The 18,845-nt window shown below is 40.4% G+C and overlaps 1 protein-coding gene across 1 annotated transcript in view; it reads left to right on the forward strand.

The window, feature by feature from the left end:
• The first annotated feature begins 2,767 nt into the window (after window positions 1–2,767).
• PLPPR1 (phospholipid phosphatase related 1) overlaps window positions 2,768–18,845 on the forward strand; it is a 78,943-nt gene continuing 62,865 nt past the window's right edge. The window contains exon 1 of the mRNA XM_075726758.1: window positions 2,768–2,830. Coding sequence (XP_075582873.1) covers window positions 2,768–2,830 — 63 coding nt within the window. The remainder of the gene's footprint in view (window positions 2,831–18,845) is intronic.

Consider the following 18,845-nt stretch of genomic DNA (forward strand, 5'->3'; position numbering starts at 1 on the left):
TCTCTGATTCTATGATTCTGTCTTTGTGGATTATAAAACAGGACTGTCACAAAACACTTGTTTTACATCTTCTTACGATTCCCTGGTTCTTTGGGCAAAAGTGGGTTATCTCTGACTGCTCTGCAGACTGAAGCATCTAGGAATTGCTGTAAGCTGTGTTTTACTGTCTGTGTCCCTAGAGAACTCAGTGCCAGCTGGAGAGAGACAAAAGATGGTGCTTCCACCAAGATCACAGTGTTCTTCCCCTCTCCTCTTCTCTTGAGTGAGCTGATGAAAAGACCTGCTATGACAAGCACAGGGTAGCTGAGAGTTTTCCCACAATCTGGGAATTAGCTGGCCTGATCAGGCAACTATTTGCTATTTTACTACTTATGTATGACACAAATGTGTCATCACATAGGAGAGAAGCTGATATGTAAAATGCTCTCCCATAGGCAATGCAGTTTTTTAAACCAGTGGTGCACAATAAGCTTAAAAGAACATAGCGCTACACTTTTATGACATCAGGAGTCCCCTAGCTTTAAATTAGGAAATTTTGTATGACTATTAAGAACCCTCAGCTTCTTTGCTAGTCTGTGCAGTTGCTTTCAGTCATCTGTTGGGAACATTTCTTAAATTCTTGGGTTGCCTTGCAGGCCTCTGCTTTGGTTACGAACACACAGCAGTCACAGCAGTTGGAACTGAAAGCATGGCTTGAAGTTACAGGATAGTGTTATGAAAGACCTTGGTTATTGCTAAGCTTGATCTGGGAGAGCGTTCATGAGGGTGCTGAAGTATCTTTGCAGTAAGCCATTTGAAAAACAGGATTTGCAAAAAAGGTGCTGATAGTGTATCTCCAGGATACAAAAGGAGTTTAGTGGAATAATGCTTTATAAGCTGCTCTAACTCTTAACCTGCTATTCGACCAGGCACCATGTGTTTGCCAAGTTAAAGGGAGAGCCAGAAGGCACAAGAGCTGGTGGTATGAAAAATGTTGTTAAAAAATGAATGATTGGAAATTTTTTCCACAGCCCAAACGGGATTGGATTAGCTTGTCTTCTTTTTTTAAACAATGACACTAACCTCTAAGATAAAACCTATTTTCTCCCCTAAGAAAAGTTGAAGTATGTTTGGAAAAATGGGCTTTTTGAAAATCCAGAGTCTTTGTGTTTCAGAACTAGGATACAGTGTAGGATGGGAGTGTCTGAAGCATGTCATAGGTAACATTTCCTGAGTATTTCGTTTGACCTGGAACTGCATTTTTCAATGGTTGATACTTCAGAAGCCATTCTGACATGGGATGTGGTTTTGCTGGAGTCACTATAGCTGTGTTGTGCCTAGAACCATGTTACCAAAACCGCCATATACATTGTGTATTTTACAGCTCTGGGTCAAATTGTGAAGAGCTGGGATAAACACATTAAGTAGTTCATAGGTGGCAAGACAAAAGCCTGCATCATGTTGCAGGTGGCAAGCACTGGCAACTGATCCAGCTCCTCAAGCTTTGTAACCTCTGCTGAACTCAGTGCACTGATAATAGTATTTCTTCCGGTAAACCGGCTGAGAGCTGGTGAGAAAGCACTGACCCCTTCGTGAACCTCACAGGCTCTGTATGCCAAGGCCTGAATTGCCACCCAGGTGCCAGTGAGGTCAAAGAGCCAGAAGATGTTGTGCAAAGCATGCTCTGGAAAATACACCAGCTTTCACCTCCTTCCTCCCTGGCCCTGGCCTGTGGAGATGCTTATGATCAGGGCAGGGTTTCTGTGTTAGTGTTGGAAGTGAGGTCGGGCCCACCTAAATCTGTGCTCTTGCTCATATTAAAATTGATAGCAAAGGATTTCCATTCTCTTCTGTGTCTCATGCTCTGTGCAAGCATGCACCTGGCAGCTCTGAGCTAGATGCTTTTCCAGCACCCTCTTCCCTACTAGCCTTTTCCTTTCTCTAAAATCATTTAGGCCAGACTTAGCTTCTTGATGTATTACCTCATGCATGCAGAAAGGCACACACGCTCTCAGTAAAAATTCTTCATGTTAGTCTTCTGTTCTCTCCTTTCCTACTTTTTGTGCTGTGATTGTCTTAGCACAGAGTGTTATAAGGTTGTGTTAATTAGAATAACCAGTAGCCCGAAGTAATGCTAAGTAGGTAGGATTTTGTGGGTTAATATACAAATTTATAGCAGGCTGGAAAGGCTCTGCAACAAGGGCCCAGTCCTTCATCGCATTTTTGTTGTATTTGCTTGTTAGGGGTTTTTTTGTGCGTAAGACATGCTGTCATCTCGAGCAGGTCACACTTCATGCAGATAAACATTTTGATCATGTGTACAATTAATGTACTATAAGTGTGTCTTTTAAAGTACAAGTTCCAAAGTCAATTACCAAAACCTCTTCATTTAAAACATGCTGTAGGCAGGACAGTAGGCTGAAAATGTGATTTTACAATGCTGGAGAAGAAGCCTTTGCTTGGGAGTGGATTGTAATTAAAGAAAACAGTTGTATTCCTTATCACTCTTTGCTGTGTAGATGATGTATCTTGTAATATGTGTCTGTCTCTTGCATTTGTGCTGCAAAATGAGTGCCACCTTAGGTTATTTTGTACAACCACAAGTTAGATCTTGATGGGTTTTTTTAGTCTGTATCCCTGGTCCAGTATGTCAGCGCTCCATGTTACAAACCTTGTTGTGTTAAATGTGGAGTTTGTAAAAAAGGGAAACATACTGAAATATCTTTGTCTTTTCTTTTTCAGGATAATAAAGTTTTGAACAGTGCCTCCGCAAGAAGTGTGATGAGAAATGGCTTTAGGAAACAATACCCAGAGAAGTTATTCCATCATCCCCTGCTTCATCTTTGTTGAGGTGAGTACAGCAGTCAGTTGCCAAGCCTACATGGAAGGCAGCTCTGGCATGCAGGAATTAAGTAATTTGTTGGCCATTTTGTTTGTAAGGAAGAATACTTTCTTACTTGATAACATGAATGTCCATCTTCATACTCAGTGCCATCAAGTTCCCCTGAAAACAGTCCTGCATAAGTTAGCTAGATCTTAGGTACAAGCATGTGAGAACAAGTAGATGCTCTGTTTTCAAGAGTTGCCTCTACCCAATTTGCCAGCTAGTCCTGTGGTATTTAGTAGAGTAGCTGCAGGTGTAGTTGGCAGCAAGCAGGTGATTGCTCATGTTCCTATTTTTCCTCAGACCTCTATCCATCTTGCTGCGGCACAAGGACTAGACCTTGTTTAAGGGAATGTCTGATCTCACAGTCTAATGGTACATAGGCTTAGGAAGCAACACTCACCTCTGATTTCAGTCCAGGTGGAACATAAAATTTGGATGAGGCATACCTATCCTTTAAGTGTGATGAAGGAGCTTGGCTAGTGCAAGGACTGTGAATTGACTAGCAGTGAAGTTACAGGAGTGGTTGTTCCCACAATGAAGTATGGCTCCACATTTTTGTTAAGGGTAGGGTTTTTTTTAAAATTGGCTTGTTATTTTACTCTGTACAAATCACTTTTTTGTGGTGCTTCTTTTACTTACCCTAACACTGCCAGACTGAACAAAATCATTATTCAAATCATTAGGTTCAACAGGAGCTTATAAGGCTGGGATGGTTTTCTTGGCAAGGGGGGAAACTCCGGGTTTCCAAGGAGGATGAAAGCTTCCATCAAATTTAGATGGTGAAAAGGAGAAAACTGCCTGTGACTGACCGTCTTCAGAGCCACCCATCTGATGTAGCTTGGATGCCATACTCACTCTTTGGCCCAAATTATGAGGCGACTTGTGCTCTTCCACAAGAGAAGCACTAAGAACAGTCAAAAGACTAATTTTGTAATGCTGGGTGTTGTGTAAGACTTATCCCATTTCCACTGAAATCTTGGAAAGGTTTGAGTGTGCTGCAGCAGCAGGTGTAATGGGCACTGTGACTGGTTGCTTTCCAGACCTCCTGAGCACTAACCTTTCCCCAGGGACATGGGAAAAGCATGCAGTGGTGTCCAGGACCTCTCTAACCCTTACTCACCTGGAGTCCCCTCCTCTTAGCGTCTTCTCCAGCCAGGAGATACAGTTCGCTTATATGCACTCCCTACTTTCTGTACTACCAGCTTAGCCCCCAAAACACAGTCGGATGATTGCTGGGTGCTTAATCTAATGTAAGTAGTAGTTTTCCTCTTGACTTGAATGGGTCTTCCTTGCAGGAGGAATCAGGCTGGTTGGAAGACGAGAACAGAGGAAAAGCATAATAAAACCACTAGTAACACTTGGCACAGGGCCTTCCCAGCTGCAGCAATGTGGGAGGGTGGCTCAGCCTTTCAGTGCTTCACAGGGATTTGTCACTGACATAATGTCCTGCTTCCTGGGGAATCTCTGTCTCTGCTCCCGGGGGAAACTGAGGAGCTGTTCTGACTGAGAAAATGGGTCACTACTTTACCCCATCAGCTAGAGAAAGAAAGGTTAAAAATAAGGAAAAAACAGCAATAAGCTCAGAAGAAACCAAATAAACACCATCAGGAATGAGATGTCTCAAATTTATTGCTTGAAACAAGCAGCTCTGAAGATTTTTAGTCCTCTTAAATGTATGAATTATGAGCCTGGTTGGCAGCCTATGACAGATATAAATTGTCCTTCCTGTAGACAGGACTGACATGAATATAAAAATAAATCTTTTTACAGGAGGAAGAGAAAAGAATTTTTTGCCCTGTAAGTGTACTTTCCTTTTCCTTTTGTATACTTGCCTTGCTGATTAAAACACAATTTTAAATTAAAAATCAGTCAAAAGCAGATAGGTGGTGTCTGAAAAGATGTTCTCTCTGCTACATTTGATGAAAACATGTATTTCTTCCCGTCTTTGTCCACAGTATAGATTTTTATTGTAGCACTACTGGAACTACAAATACACAGACTTATGTCAAGCATTGTAGCATTAAACAACAGGAAATCTGATTTCCTGCTGGGAGTGCAGAGATGATTGATAGTGGCCATTCGGTCTGAAAAGTCCCTGTAAATCTCAAGGCACACGGAGGGTGTTTTTCTTTTCCTACTGCCATGATTCTGAGACTAAAGGAACTGCTTTTTAGAGGAGCCACCCCAGATACCAAGTCCCTGTGCTGGATTGCCTGGGTTAGGATGGGCCCTATTTTTGTAGTTTAGAAGCAACCATGAGAATTGATTAGCTGTGGGACACCTGGCTGCAGTTCCTAAAGGTGCATGCAGGACAGCTAAAAAAAAGTTGCCTGCTTTCCTGATAACATTTTTCCATGTGAAAACAATCTAACAGCAGATATGCTAAGTGATCATGAGTAGGAAGAGAGATGGTCAGTAAATATTACCATAGGCCTGTTCCCAGAATGTGCTGCCTCCCCCATTGTCTTCCATGGAGTGTGGTCCTGTGATTAAAAGTTTTGAGGTATTTGCTTTTAAGAAAAAAATGCTGAGCCTTGATTGCCATGTCAGATGTCCTGCCAGTAGATACTTGCTAACTGCCCAGTATGCAGTCTGTGTTCAAAGAAGTTGTGATGGTTGTGGTGGAAATGACGTGTCACAAACAGTTTTGACTTTTTAAATGCCATTATGCTTCATTCTGTACAAATGTGACATTTATAATTTCAGTGGTTAGCTGCATTTCTGTTTTTTTCCATTTCATTTTCCTCACACTCAACTAACTTGTACTAGTTAGTTCTTTTAAAACCTGACCTGAAGACGAATGGCTCATTATAAACACTTAAATCCTGTGCCTGACTCTACAAATTCCTTTTTATGTTCAAAATATGAACTTTTTAATAATATAGAGATACCATGTGATGCCTAATCTATAATGACATAAATGTTAAATCAACATTTTCAGTCCCTAATTAGAAACACAATGTCACATTATGAGTAGATTTAAAGGCTAAATAGGGAATCATTAAACTAATTTTTAGCCACTTATCAAATCTGAGTCCCTCTCCCAAATAATGTAGGCAGCTATCTAGATGGTTCTTTATTGTATTATAAGAGGTATCATTAGAGTCTAGCATTTGTTACCAAACGTCTGTGAAGATTTGGTGTATTACATTTTGTTAAACACCTAAGCAATTAATTAGGAAGTACAGGAGACTAATATTCTCCTTTTCCCTGTTCCTCTTTGCAGCATTGTTTGCAGCCAGCATCAGTGAAAAGAGCCTTCAGGAGGCTCTCACCCAGCCTTGGCTTATGTGTAAAAGGTTGCAACAAGATGAGACCAATGTTGTTTTCCTCATTCAGCTGACATGTGCCACTGCTTTGAGCAGTGCATGGACTGTTGAGTACCTGGTCTATGAGGACTGCTGCTGCTAGCTGCTCACAGTTGTTAAACAGAAGTGCGAAGAGCAGGATGCCCTACTCCAGTAGCTTCCAGAGCCCTTTGGAGTCAATGATGGATGCAGAACATGCAGCAAATGCAATAGAGCTCCTAGCTGTTGGTATGCCCTGGACCTATGCCAGCAAATGCAAACAGTGCACAGCAGCCTGTTTGACCGTATTTTGATAGCCAGGACTGATCACTAAAGTGGTCTTAGGGATTGTAAGCTAGCATGAGAGAAAGTAGGAGAAGCAGCATCTGGGATGACAGGAAAAAATTTCTAACATACTCTTCTTTTTTCACATACTTTTGGCTTATGGCAGCATTTGTTGCCAAAACTTTTTCTGGAGCATCTCCTCCCTCTTTCAGCTGCTGGGACATGCGTGACAAAGTGCTGTCAGAAACATCTTTATGATGCTTCAGCACAGGTGTCTCTCTATTTTGCAACCCTGCTTTGCAAAGTTTGGTCCAAGGAGTGCTATGTTACATCCTTCACACAACATCCACATGTGTACTGGTTGAAGGTGGAGAAAGGTAAAAATCACAACTGGTGAAGGTGTGTTTTGTACACAGTGGCCCAGTTTTCTGCAGGCAGGGAATAAACTGTCATAACAGCTAAGCTCCCTCAGATCTAGGCAACATCAGATGTGTAAGTGGGAGAAGTGCAAAGCATGGCGAATCCCAGTTCTCTTCCTAGGGGACTGGTGAGCTGCCCTGAGGTCTTGATCTAGTAGTGCTTTCCATGCTCTGTGGTCTTTGTCTTTCTTCATCCTATTTTGGGTGTTAACTTTCTAGGACAAAACTCATGCTAGAGGCACGCTAGAGTGTAGGGGAGCTGAGTATAGTCTGGCTTTGAATGTAGTGGGTCAAAGTGATTTTACTTGCTTTTTCAGCGTATTTGATGATTATCATTAGTGACAGGAAGTGTAATGCGGTGTAATAATTGCATTTTCTAATTCATGTTGGAAGGATAGTTACACACTATGAGTAAAAAGCATCCCCACAACTATATGTGACTTCAGGGGGAAAGTATGCGAACAACTTTTGAGCCATTGTGTCTGTTTGAATGGTAGTTTTTAAAGAAGCAATAAGCAAGCAACACTTCTTTTTCCTCCAAAAAAACGCCTCTCATCTCCTCTGAGTCAACAGCAGTTATGACTATCATGGCTCTCTAGATAATAAAAGGAGAAATTTATTCTGAAATTTCTGCTGATGTGATGCTTTCTTATTTCTCCTCCTCCTTCTCACACGGCAAGTCCTGGTTTGAGGGCTTGAGTTGTTTCAAGGCATGAGTTATCTGAGGATTTATTTTCAAGTACAGTTACTTCTAAAGGGGTCAGGCACGTCTGAGGTGTGGCTTTGCACATGAAAACACTGCAATTTTCTGGCACCAGATTTAATTAAATTGTCTTAAACTGATCAAAGAGTTACTGAATACCAAGTGACTTTAATATGACTGATGTATGTGTCACATTGTGCTTTATTGTAGATTATTGTAATCCTGACATTGACAAGGTAAGTAGGGGCAGACTCAAATAAGCAACACCATTAAAACCTAAAACATTGGACATCTTTCAAATTCTGTAAACTGAAGATCCTACTTTTTGATGCTAAATCCATTATTCTGCCCTCAGGAAAGCTTTTGCAGGCAGAGTGGAAACTGTTTCTTCTTGACAACTTGATATATAGTACATTGCAAAGAACTGAAGATTTTGTAAGAAAAATCTCTTCTCCCCTTCCCCCTATGAATAAAATGAAACATGCTGCAAAATACAAAGCTCTAGTCCTGCTTCTATTCTGATGCAAACTTTTACTTGAGCTGTAGGTATGTTACAATCAGTGGGGTAGATTTTCCTTTACTTCTTGCTGGTTTAGTTTTGGACAGATTGAATCATCTTCAAACATCAGTTCAAACATAATTAAAAAAAAAATGTTTCAACTTACAGAAGCACAGAAAGAAAGCATTCTTCTTTCTCTGCCTGCCTACATTCTCCTGCCAGTATTTCAGGTAGTCAAGCCAACAGCTGAACTTCTCTTTAGCAGGAGAATTTCTGCAATACTGAAACCATTTCTGTAAATGAGATAAGTGCCTCTTGAACTCTTGTTTGTCATCAGCATCACAGCAGGGTTTAGGGAGCTATGAAAAATAAGTGAATTCAGAACAGTCATGACATATGTGGCACATTTTTTATTCTAATTTTTGTTTAGGTGTTCTGAAAACTCAAAAGATTTTGCACATTTGGGTGTACTGGCTGGTGCCCTCTAATTTTGAGAAGTGTTTGGGAAGTGTGAAATGTCTTTTTCTGTGTGGTGTGGTCCTCAAAGCTACATTTGTAAGAGGCATTCAATGGATTCGGAGTGACTTTCTATTTGTGTTTCTTTAAAAACAAGTCACTTGTCTCATGAGAAAAACTTGTTGTTTGCATTAGAGCTTTAATGGTATGGTTAAAATTGCATAAAGGATATACAAATGTAAGATCACAGTTTGGATAATCAAAATATAGGTTTTAATTTTGGTAAGGTAATGTACAGTTGTCCTAGAAAATGCCAAAAAAATCCAGACAGATTTTAATATAAACATTAAATAAAAAGGCATCCCAAGTTGAACTAACTTCCAAATAGTTGGAATGATCAGTGACTCTGTTCTGTAGCAGTATCCAGTATCCACCATGTGGGGCTTTTTGATTTTGTTTCCTGATGAGGCAAAAAAGAAGGATTTTCCAGCAGTTCGTGTGTGCCAGCTCAATGCTTTCCCTTGGTATAGGTGTCATGCACATAGCTATTTAAAAAACCTGTGCCTTGTTTCTCCATCTGTGCCATGCAAGCAGTAGTGCTATCCTGCTCCACTGGGATGCTATGAGGACAAAATGCCCTGAGGGACGTATCCTGTGCTGGTGTTGTATAAACTGCCTGTCATTAGATCCTCTAGTTAGACCGACTGTGTGAATTGATGGTGACAGATGCTGTGCAAATTCAGAGGAGCTCCTCTTGTAGCAGGGTGATGTTTCTGCATAATCCCTATGCTTCAGTGACTTCTGTTTCTTGGGATTCATTATTTCTTACTTTATTCGCTCAGCATATACATCAGTTTCTCTTTGTTACTCTTTCTAAATGTGTCTTTATGTTCCCCATTTGCCAGTCATTCCTTATTGGTTGCTTTCTTTGTTTCTCCACCACGTACCTCCTTTGTTCCAGATGACCGGATAACTCCATATTGTAAAATTGGCTTAATCACAGTGGATAGGTGTCTCCTGAATGTTGGATTAGTTTTGTGGAATTGCTAGGCAGCTTTCATATTACCTGACAATAAACTACAACTTAATTTTCTGAAATGATAATCCTCTAGATGCTTCACAATTGGGTGAAAAGCACAGAAAACTCATGGCCAAAATGAGCACTCTGGAAAAAAGCAGATTACTATTTGATTCTCCTTAGCTTCTTGAGGACTTTTTAGAGTTAACATTAAGGGACTGCCCAAGAGGGATTAGCAGCTTTACTGCATTTTTCTTTAAAACATAAATGAAAGAAGGATTGTATTGTTGCTCGCAGACATGTGAAGCCTATTTTGTATCTTCCTTCTTTATCCTGAAGATTTTCCATCGCAAATAATCCCTTTGACAGCCTGCATAATATCTTAGGTTTTGCACCAATGAATTTGGTGCAGTTTTCAAGGAAGACACTAAAGGTACCAAAATTTCTTTGTCTTTATGAGTAATAAAAAAATGCATTTGGTAGTAGAGAAGAATGTTGTTAACATACTGCTTTATCTGTTTCACTGTGCCCTGAAACTAGCCAACACTTTTGAGAACTACTTCAATTTATGGTACGTTGGTCTATATAACCAGGTTTATAAGAGAAGGAATTGTGTTTTCTTAATTACTTAGCAGTTAGAGAGATTGAACTTACTTTGTTCTTTAAGTAGAAATCCATTTTGTCAATTTGTAAGATTAAAAAAACCCATAGCTTTAGTAGATTACTGCTAGAAAAACTAGTAATCAGAATTGATTGTATAGAGATTTTAAGAAAATTGATTACAAAACCAGGTGCCGTTCATGCAAGTTTTCTGTATTATATGTGCAGAACTCTAAAAGCCATGTTTGAAGCCTTCTAAGATGGCAGGTATTTCCAGCAATGACTGGGCAACTTTAATTAGGCTTAAAATAGATAGCAATGTGAAAATACATATGACACAATATGTAACATGGGCATCTATCTCCCTATGGGATATTATCAGTGAATTATGAGTGAAAATTCCTGCTGAATTTTTCCCTCTTTTCTTTTCAGAAGTATACTTAGTTTTTAATGTTTCTTGCAGATTATGGTAGAGCAGTTGATGTGTTACTTCTTGTTTGTTTGTCTGCATGCTTCAAAAACCTGAGGGGTTTTTATATTTTCTCTCCCTTGCGCACAGTGTTGAGCTATTTATTTGCTCAGATATATGAAAATTTGGAGATCATTGCAGGTGCAGTGCATTATCATACTGTTGATTCCTGTGTGACACAACTGCACCATTTTCTCTGGTCTGCATCTGTGAACACACGTTTTTTTTCTTTGGTCTGTAGGAATATCCCTGGGTTTATTTAACATGATACTTAATTTGCATAAGTTACATGAAGTTATAAAAAGGGTGGAAAGCAATGAATAGGGACTCAAAAATCTGTACTAAGTAACCCTAAATACAACAATCAAGCCTTCCGAGAACTGATCAGCAGGAAAGATCTGAGAAACGCCAGAGCAAAGCAAGATGCTGAAAGCATATTTTGCAATATCAAACCCATTCAAACTTTCTGACAATGGTTTTGACATCAGGAGATTTTTCAAAAGTAAAATAGGTCTCTTAAGTACTATGTCCAATTTCATGAGGCTTGCAAAGGAATTGATTTCTGGCTCCTGACCAGCCACTCCAGGCATTGAAAAAGAGGGGCTTGTTTTAGCAGTGTTACAAGGGTGAAGTCATCAAGATCAGTCTTACAGCAAACAGATTTGTACAAATGATTTAGCTTTTGAAGAGTATTAGCATTTTCTGCTCTCTAGAAATTCCGACAGCATTTATAAAGAGCAGCTTTAGGAATTAGTCTGCAAAGTCTTGTGTTTTCTTTACAAACTTAAGGTATTGCACCAACCATTTAGAGCAAATGGCTTCTAAATTTTGGTATCTTCTCCCTCCAAAGCACAAACGGATAATCCAGTTACCATCACCTGAGTAATACCAAATAAATAAAGCTATTATGAATGCAACAGAACATGGTAACAAATAAAATAGAATACAGCTTTCTGGAGAAATTTTACTGTATGTTTCCATATTTCTAACTCACTTCGCTGGTGCACCTCAGCTTTCATGATTTATTTCATGACTTCTGGGGCAGTCTGAAGGGAGGCCTGCTACTTCCCATCTGTCCGTTCCCACATCCCAGCATTTTAGCAGTAAACATTTCTTCCTCTGGTATATTTCCTTACAGTCATACTGCACTTCAGTGGTGTATTCCACCGGGAATTTCTGTGAGGCGTTGAATATAGTACAAGTAGTTCTCAGATCACATTCCTGAAGTCCGATCATATACTCTCTCACAAAGGTAATTTTGCATGTGTCATATGTTTGTTCACAGCTATGAACTCAGTGGGGCTGTTGAAGAGACTATATGAAAACTGATCATACACAGATGTGTTTGCAGGAAATATGTGAGAGGGTGGTATCACTGGGAATTGATGATTTGAAAGTTGCTACATCTTGGGCACATGATGCTAAATGGGCATTCAAGTCTTAACACACATGAAATTGTTACTTGTGATGATGATTGCTTACAACAGTGATTAGAGATTGACCCTCATTTTTAGAGCTCATGAGTCTTCACGGATTATCTTTAAGCTTGATAATAAATAATTCTGATTCAGAAGTTCAGGTTTCATAAGATTTTGGATATCTGTGACTTTGGTATAAATATACAATGATAAATTGTATTAGCTTTTCCTGAAATACTCCAGCTTTAAATTAAAGAGTCAGGAATAAAGATGCATCTTCATCTTGAAATGGAGTGAGTTAATGGTCAAGATTTCTGTTGCAGATAGATTTTTAGAAGTGGTTGTTAAATGAATGACCAATCAATATTTTACTAAGCACATAGTCAATTTTTAAAGAGTTGTTACACAGCTCAAGAAACCAAATGGTTGTTCATAATGTCTGTAACTCTTACTTTTGGGTGATGTGCTTATTGTACGCACTGGGATTAAGATCTGCATCAGACTAGACATACCTAGAGTCCCGTGGCTGGCTGTGGTCTCTAGCGGCCTTGCAGTGAAGACTGCATGTTTGCAGAGGGTCAGTGCAAAAAGCCAGGCTGTTTTGCCCAAAAGTTTTAAATGTACCCCAAAACCCTGCAAAACACTTCTTTCTCATGTCACTTCCTTTACAACCTGATCACATGAGCAGATGAATGGGAGAACCCATGTATTAGGACACATGGGGGATAGGCTATTACTAGTTTAAAATAGGTTTGAATCATTTATTAACTTTTCACAATTCTACAGTGTTATTAACTTTTTATGATCCTACAGTAATTATTGATGGGATCTACCAAAAATATGCTGCAATAAGATTAAAGCAGCTTGGAAATAATGAAGCAATTATTACTGGAGTTACTGTAAGTTTTGTCATGGCTTCAGTAGGGTGAATTCTATAATTTAAAGGGTAGCTACATTTGGTCATGTAATGGCTGAATTATCCCTGTATTTCCTTCTCCCAGCTATTAAATGCTGCATGTCCATCCTAAAAATCAATAATCTATTGTTCATCGTGACTTAATGGCTTATTTGTGGAGCATAGACTTTGCATACCTGGAAGGAGCTATAATAATAATAATAATAATAATACATCAATACTTGTTACATACTTTATTAAAAAACAGACATTTCATGTGTGATTATTTTGTGCAGATGTACAGCATTATTGAATTAATACTGCTTTTATTTAGATTAAACCATGTATAACAATCTACTTGATTTTTCAAGACTCATTGTGAGTTTTGCACACTTCAGGGAAAGGATGAGGTTTGACCTTTAAATTTCTTCTCAAAATAGTTTGTGATACTTTGTTTTTCATAGTGGAACTATTGCTCAAATTTCCATTTGATTTATCGTTGTCTCTAATCAATACTGCATTTTTTATAAAATTATAGCAAAAATGTGTAAATGTACCTAATGAACATAATCTAGTTTCTTATTAGTACCTGACCAATATAAGATTCCAGTGATAATGGAGTGAATTAACCTTTCAAATAGATTGGATAGCAGTTACACTTTTATTAGTTTTATAGTTGTGCTAATCTTTGACTGGGAGCCAGTTAAATCAGTAGTCATCAGGGATCTTTATGATCTTATTTAAACCAGCCAAAGCAAAAGTCGGTGCAGCTCTGTTGCACTGGTAGGAAACATACTGAAACTCTCAAACTGATGAAATTGTGGGAACAGAGTGCTTTATACAGTGTTGGTTTCATATGAATACATACCAGCATTGGTTTATCATTATGAGTTTCAGGCTTTTAATTCGTATTGCAAGAGTCTCTCTGTAGAGAGAAAGGAGAAAAACAGTTTGGGACTTGGAAAAAACTCGGGAGTAGATACAATTCGAACAAGAAAGGCAGCTAGGGTCAGCCAAGTCAGTGAGAAACCTAAGTCTATACTTCTCTGAGTTAAAAGAAAGGTCATAGACTCACAGCATAATTTAGGTGGGAAAGGATCTCTGGCAGTCTCTAGGCACAGCATGGCTCAGAACAGTAGGAGCTGGATTAAGTTCCTCTGGGCTTTGTCCAGTTGAGTTTTCCTATTACCTTACTAGGCAACCTGCTTAGTTTTTGAGTATCCTCATAGCAAAAACGCTTGTCCTAATATTCTTTCTAGTAAAATGATGTAACCTGATGTGAAGGAGAAAGAATCTAGGCCCAACGGCAGTGAAAAGAGAAAGTAGGATGCAACAAAAAAGAGGATGGGTAAAGGAAAGCAGTGAATTGTAAAAAATCCTCCTGAATTTTACAGTTATGTGCAGTTGGAATCTTAAAACCAGTTATGTTTGCCCAGCCCCTTTTGTTGCAATAATTTCACCTAGGTGTTTGCATACCCAGTATGAAGATGCGTGTTGATTACTAATAGTCATTGTGTTGATTTCCTTGTACACGTTCCTTGTGTAGAACCCAACATGTTAGGTAAAGCTTCCTATCCCAAGCCTTGCCGCCTCACTCTGTTTTGTAAATCAATGAGATGTATCTCTGTGCTGCTTTTTCCCTAATGTCTGAAGTAATTTCTACTGGAGCCTTCTCCATACTCTCCACTATTTAGCTTCTTACAAAAAGCACATGTGCAGCTTAATGCCTCCTGTTACTGTGCCTTGGTTTAGTAAGACTCTAAAGGACATAAAACTGCCCTTTGTGTATGTGGAGACTTCTTAAAGAGAATCTTGATGAACATCAGTAATGTTAAATCCAGGTTCAGACAGACTATTCTTGAATTAAAACGAAACCTCTTCATGATAAATAGCCATAGCAAATAGTACTGAATATTTCTAGCTGTTTTGACAGAGCTAACATTGAAAAGAGAATGGTATCATTAAGTGAAAGGGACAAAAATGAGCACCAGAACCTAGGGATTTTATGAAAGTTTTCAAAACCCAAGTTTTCCCTTCTTCCCTACCCTGCATTCACAATTATGTAGCAAGACGATTACAGATTCTGAAAAATGAAGTGGTCATTATTAATTTTTTCATATGACTGCCTGCCAGTGATAAAGAGTTGTATGAAAGGATTGGCTCAGACACAACATGACTTGCAAGCAGCAGATGAGATTCCAAGTGATAAGGTAATTGGTTTTTTAAAAGCTTCCTGTTCAGTTGGAAAACTGTTGGAGGCCAATAACATGGATTTTATAATGCACTATACATATTAATAAGACTGTGTCCATTTAGGTGAAGTAAAATGTCTTTGATAGTTTCCTATTTAATTTAAAACATTGCCTCTATTTGGTTCTTATGACTGGTCTAAAAGTCATGCAATCTTGATATCAGCAGATAGTTTCTTTTGGCAGTAACTGCTGCATTCATCAATGTCTAACAACTGTAAACCTGCACTAGTCTATTAAATAACATCGGTGTGGAAGCACAAGCAAGTTTTATAAATTTTAATGAATTCTGTTCTATTAATGACAAAGATTCGGAGTTCCAGCCGCCTCCAAGGTTGTCAACTTAGGGGGAGAGACTTTATACCTGGAAGAAATAGGCAACAGAACAAGCATCTAAGGACATGATAAGGTCAGTGTTGTTACAATAAGACTAGATTTGATTTTCCATCTCCTACAGACGTTTTTGGAATGATGAATTCTGAACTGCCTTGATAGTGAGGAACTTGGTGACCTTTACTGGGCACAGCAGTTCAGTGCAAGGGTATTGGAACACAAAATACCTAAATACAGAACACGTCAGGAAATTTCCATCAGAAAACATTGTTTAGAATTGGGTTTTTAATGTAATTTCTAATTTGGTGTATTCACTGAAACTCTGGTAGTAGATACTGTGTTGTCCCACTAACTCACCTAGAAGGCAACTAGAGATCCTGGATTTTTAAGATTCATTGTTGTGACACAGCTTGATACAAAAAACATAAATTTATCCAAGTCTGTGCCTGCTAAGGCATTGTCACCTTTAAGACTAACAGGAAGGTTAAGAAGCTGCAGTTTGGGTTTATGCAGCAGAGCTCCTGCTTCTAAAGAGGGCCTCTCTGCAAGTCTGCAGGCTTGGTTTCTTGATGTTAGCAGGGGAAGCAAACTGGGCAGGTAGGCTTGTAGGGTCTGTGGCTTTGAGAGATTTTATGGTCAGAGGCAGATCAACTGCTTGGAGATACCAGCAAAGAGTCTTGTAGGCTCTTGAGTCAGAGAAAGATCTGGAAGACGTTACACTTCAGAAGAAGCATGTAGCCTGGAAGCTTTGAAGTTGAAAGATATCTCCCAGTGAAATATTTCTTTGTTTTGAAATTAAATTTGCAGATTTTGCTTTTCAGCATGCTCTGGTCCTATAGGATCTAGGTTAGGATGTAGCATAGCATCAGCAAGCAGATCCATCTGAAGCTGTGAGACACCAGCAGCACAAAATGATGTGCTGCGTTTCTACACTCAGGCACTGTAAACCAAAGGTAGGACAACAGGGAGCCACTGTGCCTCTGTATGTCTGCTGAGGGGATGGGGTGCCTGCAAGGCCTGCAACACAAGGGTCCTGCACTGTTTTCCCTGCAGTATTTTGCCTTGTCTGCTGTCCTTATATGAAAATCGAATAGGCAGCAAGGCTGATCACATCCCTATGCTGACCATTGTCTTGTAACCTTCTCTGCACTGCTCTGTTAATGCTAATTACACTGTGATTTGTTTGTGTAGTGCCACTGGAGATCTTTCTGTCTAAAGACATCAAAGTGCTTCACAGCTATTAAGAGGATACTGAGCTGATTTAGAAGAGAGAGGAAAAGAACTGCGTTGTCCCCAACCCAAGCAACCCTTGACCCAGGAGGATGACATCTTTCACCAGTAGAATATAAGGCAGTTGTGAGCCAGACTAAAAGCCTGTTTTGGCAGCAGGGCTCTGAACATCTGTGGTAAGGAAAAGATAGCTAGGGAAGGGTATAAAATAGGACTGCTTTATGGTGACTGTCTCTGATGTGGTGTTGGTACTTCCCCCAGTCAGAGGGAGTGTTGCTGTATTTGATAGCTTGTGTTAGATTTTTATTCCAGGTTTTTTTTACAGTTGCTTTTTGAACCCTTGTAAATTGCTAGCACCTGTAATTCCTATGTTAGGGAGTTTTACAGCTTACCTATGCCATCTGTGTTTTTGTTTATGTCACCTGATAGCTTCATTTAAAGTCTCCTACATCTAATGCTTGAAAAGACTGCAGTCTTTCCCTGTTCACCTGTGCCTTTATGCCAGACACAGCCATTTACACAGCCATTTCTGGGCTCTGCTTTGACACTTCCTTGATCTTCCAGGAACAACTTCTGGGATTATCAGGGGAGTCCTGCGAACCCTTGGAGGAATGTTAGGGTGCAGTGAGGACACCTAGATGAGCTGATCGCTTCTAGCAAGCTCTGCCAGCTGCTCCTGATCAAAGCAGGGCTCTGAGCTTGCAGATCTTGAGTCCTGCTCAGGGACAGTTAAGCACTCTTCCAGCAGGTACTCAGCAGAGGCCTCTGTAAGTCCTGGCCCAGAGCACAGCTCTCAGAGGCAGCTGTACAGCAGTTTGTATAGAAGGGAACTGGTAACTGCTCACAATAGCACCTGTGTCCTCAGTTATGCCAGTGATGTGTCACAGGATCTCGTCGCCAGCAGCCATTGGAGCAATTTTCCCTGTAGCAATGGAGACCTTGACTGGCACATGGAGCTGCAGAAGGAGGATGCAGCTTTGCAGGCCTCAAGCTGAAGAGGCACCTGGGGCATCTTGCTGTGGCTGGGGCAATGGGAGATGGCCTTTTGGCCAGCAGGATGGTTGTTCTCATTGAGGATCTGTGTCACCAAGTACTAGAGCTGTGGGAGCAGGTCAGCAGACTGGCCAGCATCAGAGGTGACAAGACAGAGATCAGTCAGGTCCTCTCTGAGACCCTGCAGCTTCGAAAGCCTGAACTTTCAGCTGCAGCAGAGGGACAGGCAGAGTCTCTGTGTCTCAGGTTGGAAAGCTGGAACTCCCATGATGGTGAAGGCTGGAAGCTGGTGACTTCTGGGGAAGGCTCCTGCTCCACATGCAGATCTGCAACTATGCAATAGATTCAGTGCCGTGGCAGCTCCCTGGCTGAGAGCTCTGTCCAGTGAAGCACTTGAGCCAGCTGAACCTGAACCATATAGCAAGAGTGGTGAGTGATAGTGGTAGGAGACTCACTACTCATGAGGAATGAAGGCCCCCATCTGCCAACCTAACCTGCTGTCTGGAGAAGTTTGTTGCTTACTGGGGACTCAGGAGTGGGATGTTGTAGAAAGACTGTTTCAATCCTCAGACTATTACTTCCTGCTGCTCTTCCACCTGCACACCAATGATGTCGGGAGTGATCTGGGAAGTACCAAGCGTGACTACGTGGCTCTGTGTGCAATGGTTGAGGGCTTGGGAGGCCAGTCAGTGGTCTCCTTGATACTGACAGTGAAGAGGAGGGCCTGAGGAGGACTGGAATGGATCCTGTGGGTCAACAGCTGGTTGCACAACTGGTGTCAGCAGCTGGGTCTGTCTTCAGTGACCATGGGACCCTCTTTGAGGATCAAGACTGCTTGGAAGGGGATCAACCTGGCCAAATGGAGCAAAAGCATCTTTGCCAACAGGCTGGCCAACCTGGAGAGGGGACCTTAAACTATTAGTGATGGGAGAGGGAGATAATGATGAACAATCGTGAGGAAGTAAAGGAGCAGGTTGGAAGGACCAGTGAAGGACCAGGACTGAGCAGAGGGCCCAGCATGATATGAACAGGAGACAAAAGAGCAGTTAAGTGGGATCCTGCCAAGCATAAGCACATAAGTAAGGAAGTGACAGGGAAAGCTCTAAAGCAATTTTTGGGAAATCA

The sequence above is a fragment of the Pelecanus crispus genome, chromosome Z (genome assembly GCF_030463565.1).
Source record: "Pelecanus crispus isolate bPelCri1 chromosome Z, bPelCri1.pri, whole genome shotgun sequence".
NCBI classification, from domain to species: Eukaryota; Metazoa; Chordata; class Aves; order Pelecaniformes; family Pelecanidae; genus Pelecanus; species Pelecanus crispus.